This window comes from Lithobates pipiens, unplaced genomic scaffold (genome assembly GCF_037356315.1).
Source record: "Lithobates pipiens isolate NorthernLeopardFrog02 unplaced genomic scaffold, aLitPip1_a1.2 Scaffold_16, whole genome shotgun sequence".
Classification (NCBI taxonomy): Eukaryota; Metazoa; Chordata; class Amphibia; order Anura; family Ranidae; genus Lithobates; species Lithobates pipiens.
Window position 1 is genome coordinate 9257831 of NW_027507748.1, and position 18018 is coordinate 9275848.

Sequence of the window (18018 nt, forward strand, 5' to 3'; positions counted from 1 at the left end):
AATCTTATTATTTTTAATAACAAATTGTATAAAAATTATCCCTCGTAAGGAGCGCAACACCACCTACTTTTCTAAATACCTATACATTTGGGCACGAGTTTGGCCCTTTACGGTGTATGCAGCACCTATCTACTTATTATACTACATTTACAGATTCCTTTTAGTGCAGAAAGTACCTACTTTACACCACCAAAAGAAAGCTCTATTTGTGGGGAAAAAGGGACAAACATTTTGTTTGGATACAACGTCGCATGATCGCACAATTGTCAGCTAAAGCGACGCAGTGCCGTAATGTGAAAAATGGCCTGGTCATTAAGGGGGTAAATCCTTCTGGTCCTTAAGTAGTTAAAGCAACCTTGTCAAGTAAAGAAAAAAAAATTGTTTAACCCCTTATTAACCTTTAATTTACTTGAATCACCCTTGTTAAGTCCTTTTCTCCTTCTCAGTTTAATTATTATTATTATTATTATTAATTATTATTTTCTTGCTGATTTTTTTGTTTATTCTATTTTATAAACTATTAATAATTCAAACTTTTTTTTGTTTGCTTTTTTAATTAATATTTTTACACCTTTAATATATATTTACACGCTTCACATTGAAAAAAGTTAAAAAAAAAAAAATATATATTTTATTTCATTTGTAAATAACTTTTCATTGCTTTGTACCATTGCTGACAGCTGAAGTGTAAACAGAACAGTTGCAGTTGGTATTAGTAATTGGCAAACAATCAATAAAAGATTTGCTGGACAGCCGCACTCTGAAAGAACACCTTTATTGCATAATGTAAAATTCAAACAGTCAATCCATGGATGAGAGAGGTATAGCAATGGCATGTAACGCGTTTGACAGTGTTAGCCCTTGTACACACGGTCGGAGATTTCGACAACCAAATCCGTCGGATTTTGTCTGTCAGATTTTGTCCATCAGATCTTGTCCGAAACTGTTGCATACACACGGCCGGACAAAGTTGTCGAAAAATCCGATCATTCAGAACGTGATGACGTAATTTCGTTACGATGGGACTACGTTCAGGCTAGTAGCCAATAGCTTTGATGTAGGAATTTGATCTGAGCATGCGTGGCACTTGGTCCGATCAAAATTCTCTACACATGATCGGAGTATGTCCGATCGAACCAGTTGGTCGGAAAATATTTCCAACAATTTGGAAAATTGGGTCCAACGGATATTCCGACGGAATCAGTCCGATGCAGACCACACACAGTCGGATTATCCGATGACACGGTCCGATAGGACACATTCCGACGGATTCTCCGACCGTGTGTACAAGGGCTTATAGGTGCTTAATCATAGCAATTAGTAATTGGTATTGGTGAGTACTAAAAAAAAAAAAAAAAAAGTATGGATACTTGTATTCATTGTAAAAAAAAAAATGGTATCTTTGCATCCATAGTTGTCAGGCCTCATGCACACTGGACAATTTCTGACATTTTTATAGCAGCTGTCATTAAACTCTCCATCATGTTATCCTATGTGTCCGTGCACACATAGGCTGTTATCAGCAGTTTTGGGCAGTGGTGTTTTTGAGAAGTAAAAAAAACAAAAAAAAAAACAAAAAAACTAGTGGGTTCTGAAAAAAGGTTTTTCAGCTGTAAAAACGCTCTAACGCTGATAAACGGCAATAAACGCTCAAAAACTTCGCTCACCAGCGTTTACCGTTTTCGATCCATTAAAAAAAACAAAAACATTTTCTTAAGAAAAAATAAAATGCTAAAACGCTAATTAGCACAAAAAAAACAATACTGCAAAGCTACTGGCGTTTTTATAACGTTACTATAACGTACAGTGTGCATGAGGCCTTATAATCATATATTGCTGACTGCAATTAGCCTGCAGTAGATGATAGACATGTGCGTTTGTTTTCGTCCGAATGCATTTTGGTCCGAATTTCGGGTATTTTCCTTATCGTTTTAACAAACGATAACGAACGCGTAGAATCCGAAAAAAACCAAAAGATCCGACATAAACAAATGCTTTATTTTCGTTGTGACAACAGTTCTATATAGATAGGAGATTCGACATGACGCTGACAATAGCGATCTGTGTCCATCGAACCTGTGGTCGAATGTGCCTAACCTTAGCTCTATTAGTCTAAGATTATTCTACATAGAGAGAAAAGATTCAACATAGAGAGAAAAAATTCAATATAGAGAGAAAAGATTCAACATAGAGAGAAAAAATTCAATATAGAGAGAAAAGATTCGACATAGAGAGAAAAGATTCGACATAGAGAGAAAAGATTCAACATAGAGAGAAAAGATTCAAATAGAGAGAAAAGATTCGACATAGAGAAAAGATTCGACATAGAGAGAAAAGATTTGACATAGAGAGAAAATATTCAACATAGAGAGAAAAGATTCGACATAGAGAGAAAAAATTCCAAAACAAAATATTTCAGTGTGCACATGTCTAGTAGATGATTATAGCAGTGCTTGGCTTTAAGAAAACTATATAAACGGGACCTGACATACTGTACCTTTAACCGATTAAAGACCGCCTCCTGCACATTTACGTCGGCAGAATGGCACGGCTGGGCACAATCACGTACCTGTACGTGGCTCTTTAAGTGGGCAGCAGTGGGTTGCGCGCGCGCGCCGCCGGCAGCGCACTAGCGCCCCGATGCTGAGCTCCGGGACCATGGCCGCGGGACCCATGGACCTGATCGCCGCTGGTGTCCCGCGATCGGGTCACAGAGCTGAAGAACAAGGAGAGGTCTGTGTAAACAAACCTCTCCTCGTGCTTCCTACTGTGGCTGTCAACGATCGCCTGTTCCCTGTTATAGGGAAAGACGATCAGTGACGTCACATGCCAAGCCACGCCCCCCCCAACAGTAAAAAAAACACACACGCGTCACACGTAACCCCTCCTCACCCCCTAGTGGTTAACCCCTTCACTGCCAGTGTAATTTACACAGGAATCAGTGCATTTAAATAGCACTGATTGCTGTATAAATGACAATGGTCCCAAAAATGTGTCAAAAATGTCCGATGTGTCCGCCATAATGTCGCAGTCACAATAAAAATCGCTGATCGCCACCATTACTAGTAAAAAAAAAAAAAATAATAAAAATGCCATAAAGTATCCCCTAATTTGTAAACGCTATAACTTTTGCGCAAACGAACCAATAATCGCTAATTTTTACCAAAAATATGTAGAAGAATACATATCGGCCTAAACTGAGGAAAAAAAAAATTTTATATATTTTTTGGGGATATTTATTGTAGCAAAAAGTAAAAAATATTGCATTTTTTTTTCCTAAATTGTCTCTCTATTTTTGTTTATAGCGCAAAAAATAAAAACCGAAGAGGTGATCAAATACCACCAAAAGAAAGCTCTATTTGTGGGAAAAAAAGGACGTCAATTTTGTTTGGGAGCCACGTCGCAATTGTCAGTTAAAGCGACGCAGCGCTGAATCGCAAAAAGGGGCCTGGTCCTTTGGCTGCAAATTGGTCCGGGGCTGAAGTGGTTAAGGTACCCACAAAAAATATATTAAAACCATTCAATTTTATTATTGTACATATAAGGTATATTGTGAAAAGAATGAGTGAAATGTATAGCACAATCATAAACAACATTCCAAGTATGAATTAGTCTAATCCAAAGTGTATGTAATCCAAGGGGTAAGAAATATCAGCATTTACTGGAATGAAGTTCCTCTTCTTCAGGAGCACGGAGGAGTTATATACTCGAAAATTAGACAAAAACATAAAAAAAAATGACAAAATGTGCTAACACATACAGCTGCTGTGTGGTAGGATCAGCAGAGCTATGACAACTCTGCCCAACCCTCCGTAGTGAATGGGTGCGCAGTGACGTCACTCGTCACGTCATCACACTCCCAATGTAACCACAGTATGGAAGTGCTGTGTTTACTTTTGCAATAAAGTGCTCCCTTGGAGTATTCTGTGAAAGTGTCAGAAACCCAGGATAGATGAGCATTAATAGAGATGGATGAGTCGTGGATGGGGATGGCTGAGCATTAATGGATGGGTACGGCTGAGTATGGATGGGTATGGCTGAGTATGGCTAAGTATGGCTGAGTATGGCTGGGTATGGCTGAGTATGGCTGGGTATGGCTGGGTATGGCTGAGTATTTCTGAATATGGCTGAGTACGGCTGAGTATTGCTGAGTACGGCTGAGTACGGCTGGGTATGTCTGAATATGGCTGGGTATGGCTGAGTACGGCTGAGTATTGCTGAGTACGGCTGAGTATTGCTGAGTACGGCTGGGTATAGCTGAGTACGGCTGAGTATGGCTGGGTATGGCTGGGTATGGCTGAGTATGGCTGGGTACGGCTGAGTATTGCTGAGTATGGCTGGGTATGGCTGAGTATGGCTGAGTATGGCTGAGCACTGCTGAGTATGGCTGAGTATGGCTGGGTACGGCTGAGTACGGCTGGGTATAGCTGAGTACGGCTGGGTATAGCTGAAGTGGAACCACTGTGAAGTGGAACGAAATCTATTGGATATTTTAAACTTTTTTAACAAATAAAAAACTGAAAAGTGGTGCGTGCAAAATTATTCGGCCCCTTTACTTTCAGTGCAGCAAACTCACTCCAGAAGTTCAGCGAGGATCTCTGAATGATCCAATGTTGTCCTAAATGACTGATGGTGATAAATAGAATCCACCTGTGTGTAATCAAGTCTCTGTATAAATGCACCTGCTCTGTGATAGTCTCAGGGTTCTGTTGAAAGCGCAGAGAGCATCATGAAGACCAAGGAACACACCAGGCAGGTCCGTAATACTGTTGGAGAAGTTTAAAGCCGGATTTGGATACGAAAAGATTTCCCAAGCTTTAAACATCCCAAGGAGCACTGTGCAAGCCATCATTTTGAAATGGAAGGAGTATCAGACCACTGCAAATCTACCAAGACCTGGCCGTCCCTCTAAACTTTCAGCTCAGACAAGGAGAAGACTGATCAGAGATGCAGCCAAGAGGCCCATGATCACTCTGGATGAACTGCAGAGAACTACAGCTGAGGTGGGAGAGTCTGTCCATAGGACAACAATCAGTCGTACACTGCACAAATCTGCCCTTTATGGAAGAGTGGCAAGAAGAAAGCCATTTCTCAAAGATATCCATAAAAAGTCTCGTCTAAAGTTTGCCACACCTGGGAGACACACCAAACATGTGGAAGAAGGTGCTCTGGTCACATGAAACCAAAATCCAACTTTTTGCCCACAATGCAAAACGATATGTTTGGCGTAAAAGCAACACAGCTCATCACCCTCAACACACCATCCCCACTGTCACACATGGTGGTGGCAGCATCATGGTTTGGGCCTGCTTTTCTTCAGCAGGGACAGGGAAGATGGTTAAAATTGAGGGGAAGATGGATGCAGCCAAATACAGGACCATTCTGGATGAAAACCTGTTGGAGTCTGCAAAAGACCTGAAACTGGGACGGAGATTTATCTTCCAACAAGACAATGATCCCAAACATACAGCAAAATCTACAAAGGAATGGTTCACAAATAAACGTATCCAGGTGTTAGAATGGCCAAGTCAAAGTCCAGACCTGAATCCAATCGAGAATCTGTGGAAAGAGCTGAAAACTGCTGTTCACAAACGCTCTCCATCCAACCTCACTGAGCTCCAGCTGTTTTGCAAGGAAGAATGGGCAAGAATTTCAGTCTCTCGATGTGCAAAACTGATAGAGACACCCCAAGCGACTTGCAGCTGTAATCGCAGCAAAAGGCGGCTCTACAAAGTATTAACGCAAGGGGGCCGAATCATTTTGCACGCCCCACTTTTCATTTTTTTATTAGTTAAAAAAGTTTCAAAAATCCAATAGATTTCGTTCCACTTCACAATTGTGTCCCACTTGTTGGTGATTCTTCACAAAAAAAAAAAAACTTTTATATCTTTATGTTTGAAGCCTGAAATGTGGCAAAAAGTTGAAAAATTCAAGGGGGCCGAATACTTTCGCAAGGCACTGTAGCTGCTAAATAATACTATAGGGCAGTGATGGGGAACCTCGGCACCCCAGATGTTTTGGAACTAAATTTCCCATGATGCTCATGCACTCTGCAGTGTAGTTTAGCATCATGGGAAATATATTTACAAAACATCTGGGGTGCCAAAGTTCACCATCACTGCTATAGAGAGTCACAACTCTTAGTCTGGGGCTGCCAAATCCAATCCAAGATGGTGGCACCCAGCGGCAGTGTCACATCATAGGTAGTAAGGAAACGAGATGCCTAATATAAGCCCCCTAAAAGCTTGAAGGTGCTCCTTGGATTTTGGGCCCCATTATGCTGGTAGGATGCAAAAATAGTCAGAGACGTGGTATCCCCATGCTCAAGAGGAGTAGCAAAATGTGTTTTGGGGTGTATCTATAAGTTTGTCCATACTGTGTGTTATAAATATCTTATTAACCACTTGAAGTCCTGAAGGTTTTACCCCTTCATGACCAGGGCATTTTTGATTTTCAGCACTACGCTACTTTAACTGGTAACGCTGTCATTCAACACTGTACCCAAATGACATTTTATATAATTTTCTTTACACAAATAGAGCTTTCTTTTGGTGGTATTTTATCACCACTGTTTTTAAAATTTTTATTATATAAACAAAAAACCCCCCAAAAAATAAAAAAATGAAGATTTTGAAAAAAATTATATTTTCAACTTTCTGTTATAAAAAAAAATGTCCAATGAACTAAAATGCCATCATACATTGAGCCCAAAATGTATTCTGCTACATGACTTTGGAAACACAAATCCCAATAAGTGTATATTAACCACTTCAGCCCCAGAAGAATTTACCCCCTTCTGACCAGAGCACTTTCTGCATTTTCTCACTGCATCGTTTTAACTGACAATTGCGCGGTCGTTCAACGTTGCACCCAAACAAAATTGATGTCCTTTTATTTCCCCACAAATAGAGCTTTCTTTTGGTGGTATTTGATCGCCTCTGCCATTTTTATTTTTTTGCTCTATAAACAAAAAAAAGTGCCAATTTTGAAAAAAAGCAATACATTTTTACTTTTTGCTATAATAAATATCCCCAAAAATATATATATATAAAAAAAAAACTATTTCCTCAGTTTAGGCCGATATGTATTCTACATATTTTTGGTAAAAAAAAATAATAAATCACAATAAGCTTATGATTGGTTTGCGCAAAATTTGTAGCGTCTACAAAATAGGGGATAGTTTTATGTCATTTTTATTAGTAATGGCGGTGATCTGCGATTTTTATCAAGACTGCGACATTATGGCGGACACAATTTTGTGACCATTGTCATTTATACAGCAATCAGTGCTATAAAAATGCATTGATTACGGTGTAAATTACACTGGTACTGAAGGGGTTAACCACTAGGGGGCAGTGAAGGTGTTAAGTGTGTCCTAGGGAGTGATTCTAACTGTGGGGGGAGGGGCTCCACCTCACATGACAGTGATCACTGATCTTAATGACAGAGAGCAGTATTTTCTGTCCTGTCACTAGGCAACACAGGGACATGCTGTTTACAAAAGCATCTCCCCATTCTACCACCCCGTGACATGATCGCGGGCACCCGGCGGACATCGAGTCCACGGCGGGCGCACCCGCAGCACCGTTTCTTAAAGGGGATGTACCTGTACTCCCTTTTACAGGTCCAGCCATTCTGCTGACGTAAATCGGCATGCACAGGTCGGCAAGCGGTTAATTGGTTTGTGGGAAAGTTATAGTGTCTACAAACTATGGGATATATACCGGAATTTATGCAGCTCTCACTTTCTGACTGCCTCCCACCTTCGATGAGGTGCTAAAATGCCCGGAGAATACAAAAACTCCCCAAATGCCCCCTTTTTGGAGGGTAGACAGTCCAAGGAATTTGCCAAGAGGCATGTTGGACCCAAGGAAGATTTCATTTTTTGTTGGATTCTTCCTTCCTTTTTTTTCCACAAAGTTGTCAAAATGAATTAGATATTTCTCACACATGCCATGGGTATATGTGGAATTACACCCCAAAATACATTCTGCTACTTCTCCCAAGTATGAAAATACCACATGTGAGAAAGACTTTTTGGTCGCATACACTGAACCAAAATCCAATGATCACCTTCAGGGCTTTGAAAAGGTGGAATTTCCTCATGTCGCTTCCTATCACGGTTTCAGTGGCCTTGAAATGCCAAGAGAGTACAAAACACCCCCCCAAAAAAAATAACAATTTGGAAAGCAGACATGCCAAGGTATGTGCTAAGAGGCATGGCAAGTATTTTGCAGATCTCATTTGTTGCCACCCACCCCTATGTGCTGCTGAAAGAGGAAGAAAGATTTTTAACACAATATGCACTTTTAAGAGTGTAGAAAGGTATAGAGAGCAGAGCAACAGGTACAACTTATGTAGGGAGATGTTTCATCTCTGTGTATCATCTGAGGCTGTTCACTTTACTGGGTACATGAGAGGATTTTCATCCACTTTATGTCTGAGGCCGCGTACACACGCGGGGACTGTTCGCCCAACTTTGTCCGTCAAACAGTTTCGGCAAACAGTCCGCTCAAAATTAGCATGGACGGACATGGCCACACACGACGAACGAACAGTTTGCTGAAACCGTGCGCGATGACGTGAACGGCACGTACGACGGGACGAAAAATACGACGTCCTATACACTGCATTATAACTTTCGGCGTGTAAATCCTTTCTGAGCATGCGCGGAACTTAGTTTGACGAACAAGCCTACACACGAGGGGACTGTTCGCTGAAACTTTGTTTCAGCGGACAGTTTTTCGGAATTTCCGAAAAATCTTGTTCAGCGGACTGTTCGCTGAAACTGGCCGCCTAAAGCCCACACACGAGCAGACTGTTTGCCGAAACACTGTTCAGCGGACAAAGTTGGGCGAACAGTCCCCGCGTGTGTACGCGGCCTAATAGTTGCTATAAGGCTACAGTAACGGTCTGATGATAGGACGAACCCATCCTATCTTCTTTACAAGCCGCTGGTTCCATTAATAGTTTAGGTTTTGCTCATCATAGTAGGCATATCCCCCCCCCCCTCCAGGATCTTCTTGGGTTTGGGAACCAGTGATGGACTATTACCTTGGACCTGTATAGCACCCTGCTGTTAAATAAACATATAGCACACATCGATGAGGTGATCACTCTAGCAGGATTCAGTGTCTAAAGCCTCATTAGTCCTTACCACATGGGCCCAGGTCTTCCAATATATTATGGATGTAGCACTTATCTAGATGCATTGCTTCCATTGCTACAGTAGAAGGCAGTGAAGTGTTAAAGAATTCAAAGCTCCAAGTTGCACCCGTTTTTTTTTTTTTTTTTTAGTTTAGTTTATTAACAGTCAGCAGCTACAAAAAGCATAGCTGCGGACTTTTAATAAATCGACACTTACCTGCCTCACGGTCCAGCGATGGGGCCGCCCGGAGGCTAGCTCCTCTCCCCGGCACCATCATGGTAACTGTGGGCACCCGGCTGCGATAGCTTACGGCTTCTTACAGGCCTATTGGCCAGCTGATCTTCTGGGACCCGAGTTGGGTTCCAGAAGATTGCTGGCAGGGAGGGGCCGCCTAGGGCGAGAGGAGTCGCCGCCTAGGTGGCTGAAGATAGTAAACAGGAAGTGGTACAGGAAGTCCCACAAAAAAAGGGTACACTCCCCCCCCCCCAAAAAAAAACAAATTGCATGCTAAATGTGGCATGTCAGGGGGCGAGGAGTGCTTAAAGCGGAAGGTCCACAGAGGGAAAGAGGTCCATTACCACAGGACTGTAGCCAAAAACTGAGATGTCATGGGGTGGGGGTAGGGGTCTAAGGGGACACTGATGTGTGTCCAAAAGCTTTGTTAGTGGCCGATTACCCAAAAGGTAGCAGACTGTAATCCAGTATCTATGAATTTCCAGGCTGTGCTGTACAATTAATATACAATCTTATATTCCCCCTGTAAACCACCAATACCTGCTATGCAAATGAAGAGCGGCAGGCATGTTTGTAGACCTTCCATAGATACAGTAGAGGAGCGAGTGTCGTCACCCTAGGAAAGGAAGCATGTTACTGTGGCAGAAAAAAAAAAACCTGAAAAAAAAAAAAACTGAAAAAAATAAAAAAAAACCTGAAAGAAATATAAAAAAAAAACCTGAAATTTTTTTTTTAAAAAAAATGCAGCCCATACATCCGAGGATTGGCATCCAACAATATATTATTTTTCTGGGGTTTAGATACATTTGAAGGCAGAAGAGACACAAAGTGAGGAATAAAAGCCCATTCAATGGGAGATATGTACATTTACAACATTACAAATATCAGAAATTTTGAGTAAATTTCATTTTAAAAGCAAAATGTAAAATCCTTTTATGTACAATGGTGGCCTCTAGAATAACAATGTTGTCACACTGATAGCAATATGGAAAGCAATGAATATTCCTTGGCTCTGGGTGCAGCAAATCTGAAGGTGCAGAGGATTCCATTTTATAAAAGATATATAAAAACTACAAAATGTTACAATGTAATAAATAATGAGAAGAAAAGGAAAGCTATGGTTGCTGCTCCAAGGCCTTTGAGGTGCGTCGCTCCTTCGGATGACCGGGTGGCAATGCAGTCACCAAAACATTCCACGATCCGGAATAACAGTAAGTGCAATGAAAAGAAGCCGCCGGCACACTATAAAATACCCCCCCCCCCCAAAAAAAATGGTAAAACTTTATTGTTCCAGACAAGCAACACAAAGTGATCTTCATTTGTTGTGGAGGGCGGAGAAGAGACGATAGCGGCACTTATACATTTATAAGGCAACTGTGAACATTCCTAAAGGGTTAAAAAAATTATAAAACCCTGGGGCCCCCTTTTTTTTCTTCTCCTTTTTGTCCCAGAGGGTTTCTCTTATTTCGGTGAGGTCTTGAACCCGTACCTGATACTCTTTGGCATATGTATACAGGGATGCACTGATATATCGGCCGTCAAAAATAGGTTTATCAGTGTTTTGTCCATAAAATAAAAAGAAAAGAAGGATAATGGCATGCGGTGTTCTACTGACTGCAACGCAAAATCGCGCACCCCGTTGGCCGCAATGCAAACATGGCAGCCACATTAATTAAATTAACCACTTCCTGACCACCCGCCGTCATACTGCGGCAAGGTGGCTGGAAAGCGCAAACCTCCGTAGGCGCACGTCCATCTGTGCATGCCATATATATGCCTCTCTATACTGCCTCCGCAGGCATGAACCCGCCCCCAGGACCGGCGGACTCGATGTCTAAGTAAACCAGGCAGATCCCCGTTCTGACAGGGGACATCTCACAGATCTGCTGTTCCCATCGCTCTCTGTGATGGCCCAGGCAGCCCATCCCCCCTACAGTTATAACACACTGAGGGAACACAGTTAACCCTTTGATTGTCCTCAGTGTGCCAGTGTCATTTATACATTGATCAGTGCTTTTTTTTTTATTATGTAATAAATGTCACTGGTCCCCCAAAAAGTGTAATTTGAAAGTCAGATTTATCCGCCGCAATACCACAAAAAAAACAAAAACAAAAAAAAAAAAACGCAACACTGGCCCCTAGTGGTTAACTCCTTCACTGCCAGTGTAATTTACACAGGAATCACTGCATTTAAATAGCACTGATTGCTGTATAAATGACAATGGTCCCAAAAATGTGTCAAAAATGTGCGATGTGTCCGCCATAATGTTGCAGTAATTAAAAAAAAAAACACAACACCGCAACACTGGCCCCTAGTGGTTAACTCCTTCACTGCCAGTGTAATTTACACAAGAACCAGTGCATTTAAATAGCACTGATTGCTGTATAAATGACAATGGTCCCAAAAATGTGTCAAAAATGTGCTATGTGTCCGCCATAATGTTGCAGTAATTAAAAAAAAAAAAAAAAAAACGGTGATCGCCGTCATTACTAGTAGAAAAAACCCCCAATAGTAATAAAAATGCTGTTTTGTAAACGCTATAACTTTTGCGCAAACAATAAATAACCGCTAATTGTGATTTTTTTTTTTTTAACAAAAATATGTAGAAGAATACGTATCGGCCTAAACTGAGGGGGGGGAAAAAAAATTTATATATTTTTTTGGGGATATTTATTATAGCAAAAAGTAAAAAATAATGTATTTTTTTTCAAAATTGTGGCTCTTTTTTTGTTTATAGAGCAAAAAATAAAATCCACAGAGATGATCAAATACCACCAAAAGAAAGCTCTATCTGTGGGGGGAAAAAAAGTTCGCCAATTTTGTTTGGGAGCCACGTCGCACGACCGCGCAATTGTCAGTTAAAGTGACGCAGTGCCGAATCGCAAAAAGGGGCCTGGTCCTTTGGCTGCAAATTGTTTCCGGGGGGCTTAAGTGGTTAAAGGGTTAAGTAGGGTTGACAAGGACACAAATTAGCACAATGAAATTTTTTATTTTTATTTACAGGGTTGCGGTTGCTAAAAAATATGAATTACCTTGCGTTGGCTTTTGTAATCATTTGATGATTGCAGGGGGAACGCAAATGTTACCCACGTCATCCAACACCATTGTGGAAATTAGGGGGAGGGTTGTACTCAGGGAGGAATGTCTTTAAAATTCTATATATATCTATTATGTACACTGTACATTTATGTTTTTTTCCCTTTAAAAATATATATATTTTTTTAAAGGTGGCTGAATCTGCTAGGTGGAGATCAGATTCAGCCACCTAAATGCAGTGATCTATTACTGCAGGCAGAAGAGAGAGTGAGAGAGCGGCGATAGCCCTCTGCAGACCTCAATAGTGAATGGCAATGGAATGAATGCAGGAACCTGTCTTACAATTTCACAGTGTTTTTTTGTTTTTCTTGGCAAAAATGATACACCTGCTCTATTGTAGACCTCCTGTAGCCTCTATTCTGGATCCAGTCTTTTATTTCCATCGCTACTTTCTCAAACCCCTCGAATACGGAGCAGTTACATCTGCATCTTATGATCTGGGGTGGCTCTGATCACGAGGTGGGCTCCACCAATGCTCAACGTGAAGCAGAGGTTTACCATAGGATCGTACAAACATCTTACCACCTTTACAGGAACCCCTTTTGGGTCAGCTCCAAAAGGGGATGGAGGGAATTAAAGTACAAAAAAAAAAAAAAAAAAATTATGAACATTGTAAAAAAATAAAAATAAGACTATGGTAAATACTGCATAAGATCGAGATAAAGCCAACTGCTCCCCAGAACAATCAACAGCTGCTGTTCTCCAGGAGATACAAAGATGGAGACCACACATGGTGAGACCATATTGTGACAAAATAGTTGGCTAAAGAGCTGTGAGAGAAGCCAATACTTTGTGGTTTATCCGTGTCATCCTCCAGTAATACCCCGTCATCCTCCAAATATACCCCATCATACTCCTCAGTGTCCTCCAGTTATACCCCATCATCCTCCAATTACACCCATCATCCTCCAATTACACCCATCATCCTCAGTGTCCTCCAGTTATACCCCATCATCCTCCAATTACACCCCATCATCCTCAGTGTCCTCCAGTTACACCCCATCATCCTCCTATTACACCCATCATCCTCAGTGTCCTCCAGTTACACCCCATCACCCTCAGTGTCCTCCAGTTACACCCCATCACCCTCAGTGTCCTCCAGTTACACCCCATCATCCTCCTATTACACCTATCATCCTCTGTGTCCTCCAGTTACACCCCATCACCCGCAGTGTCCTCCAGTTACACCCCATCATCCTCCTATTACACCCATCATCCTCAGTGTCCTCCAGTTACACCCCATCATCCTCCTATTACACCCATCATCCTCAGTGTCCTCCAGTTACCCCCCATCATCCTCAGTGTCCTCCAGTTACACCCCATCATCCTCAGTGTCCTCCAGTTACACCCCATCATCCTCAGTGTCCTCCAGTTACACCCCATCATCCTCAGTGTCCTCCAGTTACACCCCATCATCCTCAGTGTCCTCCAGTTACACCCCATCATCCTCAGTGTCCTCCAGTTACACCCCATCATTCTCAGTGTCCTCCAGTTACACCCCATCATCCTCAGTGTCCTCCAGTTACACCCATCATCATCTGGGCCAGATTCCTCTTTGTACTGTCAGTAACTTCCATTTTGTATGACGCCCCAAGTTCAACATCATCAGCATCCCAATCTACGATGTTCAATAGAGGATCTCGATGTCTGACAGAGCAGGGAAGACACCACTTTCCACAAATACTTCTGCATCCAGGGAGGGGACGACCTCAGTCATCATTCACAGTCTCATGCCAGAAGATGGAAGCACAGATGTCAAGCTGCAGCTTATATTAAATAGTCATAAAAAGAAAAAAACACAGAACAAAAACAAAAAAAAATATGAAAACCAAGCATGAAAAATGACAATGTGCTTTCTTCCTGGTTGATTGGCTCAGTATTGTCCTTTCTCCAGTTCTCTGTGTATTTGTGTCCCCTTTGTATTTGGCTCCAGAAGACGGGAGGACTGGAAAAAAGTCCTACCAACGAGACAAAGTTCCATAGTGCGGATAGATCCGAGCCTTCATGTCATGTCCTTCCAACCTAGAAGAAGGAAAATATGGTAATTCAGGTATCATGGAGAGCAGGAGGAACATTAGACAACATTTATACACAACAGTCACCGGAGGAGAATGTTCTTTGGAGCAAAAATCTGAACACAATCCTGCCGGTTGTGTATTACAGAGTCACCTAGGCTCCCGGCCTCCGACATAAGAGAAGACAAACCTAACATTACAATCACTTTATGTTGGTGCAAAGGCAGAAAGTGCATTCTATGCATAAAAGGTAAAAAAAAGAAAAGAAAAACTAGGGCTGTTACTGATTAAAAAAAAAAATAATAATTATGAAATTGACTAATTTCGATGAATTATAACGCACATACAGATCCAACTACTTTTAGCTGGTCTCCTTGCATTGCAGCTCTGCATTAGTCAGTGGTAAATGTGGTATACACTATATACAAATCACCTGACACTAGTTAGTTTCCACAATCCATGACTTGACTTCACAGTTCACACAAATACGTTTTCATTTCAAACTGTAGCACTGACCTAAGTCAGTTTTATTTTGCACAGTAGCGTGACAATCCCTCCACCTCCGGGTCTAACAAATCACTCTCACCTTATGGCATGGACCCCTGTGCAAACAGGTGGTCATGCAAGCGGGTATCAAAAGGGTTAACACAGACCATAAACTTCTCTCACATCTCAGCAAGGACGCCGGGTCATGGGTAGAAAGAAAAGATCTCAGTGCTCACCACTTAAGTAGAAGATTTAATTGTGTTCAAACACAAACTACTCACATAAAGATGAAAACACACAGCATGTAATGCCGACAATCGTGTTAGTTCCGTAGGGCAGCAGCGAGTGACGTCATTCCCCCGTATGCGCTACGTTCAGAACATCAACGTCACCGGACTACTCCCCCCTTCCCTTCGTTAGCAGACGGTGGCACTTGGGGAAGGGGGAGACGAGTCCAGTGATGTCACCGGACTACTCCCCCCTTCCCTTCGTTAGCAGACGGTGGCACTCGGGGAAGGGGGGAGGAGTCCAGTGATGTCACCAGACTCCTCCCCCTTCCCTTTGTTAGCAGACGGTGGCACTTGGGGAAGGGGGGAGGAGTCCAGTGATGTCACCAGACTCCTCCCCCTTCCCTTCGTTAGCAGACGGTGGCACTTGGGGAAGGGGGAGACGAGTCCAGTGATGTCACCGGACTACTCCCCCCTTCCCTTCGTTAGCAGACGGTGGCACTCGGGGAAGGGGGGGAGGAGTCCAGTGATGTCACCAGACTCCTCCCCCTTCCCTTTGTTAGCAGACGGTGGCACTTGGGGAAGGGGGGGAGGAGTCCAGTGATGTCACCGGACTCCTCCCCCTTCCCTTCGTTAGCAGACGGTGGCACTTGGGGAAGGGGGAGACGAGTCCAGTGATGTCACTGGACTACTCCCCCCTTCCCTTCGTTAGCAGACGGTGGCACTCGGGGAAGGGGGGGAGGAGTCCAGTGATGTCACCAGACTCCTCCCCCTTCCCTTTGTTAGCAGACGGTGGCACTTGGGGAAGGGGGGGAGGAGTCCAGTGATGTCACCGGACTCCTCCCCCTTCCCTTCGTTAGCAGATGGTGGCACTTGGGGAAGGGGTGGGGGAGGAGTCCTGTGGCGTCACCAGATCTCTGACGGATCTCCCTGAAGCCGGTGGAGAGGTAAGTACTGATCAAAAGAATGAATCAATTTATCGAAGAATTCATTTTTAATTTCCACAGCCCTAAAAAAAAAAAACCTCTGTGTGCAACAGCCTCCCCAATACTTACCTGAGCCCCATCTCCATCCAGCGATGTCCACGAAAGCCTGATCTGTCTGGGAACTCACACTCCCGATTGGCTGCGATTGCCAGCAGGGGGAGCCAATGGCCCCTACTGCTGCCAAAAGCCAATCAGGAGATGGCGGGGGAGGAGTGGAGATGCAGCTCCGTGTGTGTGAAAAGGGACACAGAGACACGGGGCTTTTTTTTTAATATATTTTTGGGGGATATTTATTATAGCATAAAATATTTTTTTCTTCAAAATTGTCAATTTTTTTTTGTTTATAGCGCAAAAAATAAAAACTGCAGATGTGATCAAATACCACCAAAAGAAATCTCTATTTGTGGGGAAAAAAGGACATCAGTTTTGTTTGAGTACAACGTCGCACGACCGCGCAATTGTCAGTTAAAGCGACGCAGTACCGAATCACAAAAGTGCTCTGGTCAGGAAGGGGGTAAATTGTTCTGGGGCTGAAGTGGTTAACTGGTAAATACACAGTCATGTAACACTGTACCCAAATCACATATATAGAATCCCCCCCCCCCCCCCCCCACACACACACACAAATAGCTTTCTTTTGATGGTTGAAAAAACGCTTACAAATAAAAATTCTTCATAAATTTAGGCCAATATGTATTCTGCTTCATGTCTTTGGTTAAAAATAAAAATAAATCCCACTAAGTGTATATTGATTGATTTATGTAAAAGTTATAGTGTCTACCAACTAAGGTAATAAAATATATATATTTATTACACACACACACATACTGGAAGGTGAACCTCCGCCCCGGTCTCAAGTCTTTTGTAGACTCTAAGGCCGCGTACACACGGGCGGACTGTTCGCCCAACTTTGTCCGCTGAACAGTGTTTGGGCGGACAGTCCGCTCGTGTGTGGGCTTTCAGCGGACAGTTTCAGCGGACAGTTGGACGGACAAGGTTTTTCGGAATTTCCGAAAAACTGTCCGCTGAAACCTTGTTTCAGCGAACAGTCCGCTCGTGTGTAGGCTTGTTCGTCAAACAAAGTTGCGCGCATGCTCAGAAAGGATTTTCACGCCAAAAGCTATAATGCAGTGTATAGGACGTCGTATTTTTCGTCCCGTCGTACGTGCCGTTCACGTCATCGCGCACGGTTTCAGCAAACTGTTCGTTCGTCGTGTGTGGCCATGTCCGTCCATGCTAATTTTGAGCGGACTGTTTGCCGAAACTGTTGGACGGACAAAGTTGGGCGAACAGTCCGCGCGTGTGTACGCGGCCTAACAGGTTTTCTTCTAAGATTGTCCTGTATTTGTCTCCATCCATCTTCCCATCAAGTCTGACCAGCTTCCCTGTCCCTGCTGAAGAAAAGCATCCCCACCACATGATGCTGCCACCGCCATGTCTCACGGTGGGGACGGTGTGTTCAGGGGGATGGGCAGTGTTAGTTTCCCCCACGCATAGCGTTTTGCTTTTAGGTCAAAAAGTTGAATTTTGGTCTCATCTGACCAGAACACCTTCTTCCACATGTTTGCTGCCCCCTCCCCCACATGGCTTCTCACAAACTACAAACAGGACTTCTTATGACTTTCTTTCTCCAATGTCTTTCTTCTTGTCACTCTTCCATAAAGGGCAGATTTGTGGAGAGACGACTAATAGTTGTCCTGTGGACAGATTCTCCCTCCTGAGCTGTGGATCTCTGCAGCTCCTCCAGAGTTACCATGGACCTCTTGGCTCTTCTCTGATGAATGCTCTCCTTGCCCGGCCCGGTCAGTTTAGGTGGACGGCCATG

The 18018-nt window shown here is 42.9% G+C and overlaps 1 protein-coding gene across 1 annotated transcript in view; it reads right to left on the reverse strand.

Moving 5' to 3' along the window:
* LOC143981502 (uncharacterized) overlaps positions 1 to 18018 on the reverse strand; it is a 157507-nt gene that overhangs the window by 126246 nt on the left and 13243 nt on the right. Inside the window, exon 2 of the mRNA XM_077479370.1 lies at positions 14446 to 14501. Within this exon, the coding sequence (XP_077335496.1) occupies positions 14446 to 14501 (56 nt within the window). The remainder of the gene's footprint in view (positions 1 to 14445; positions 14502 to 18018) is intronic.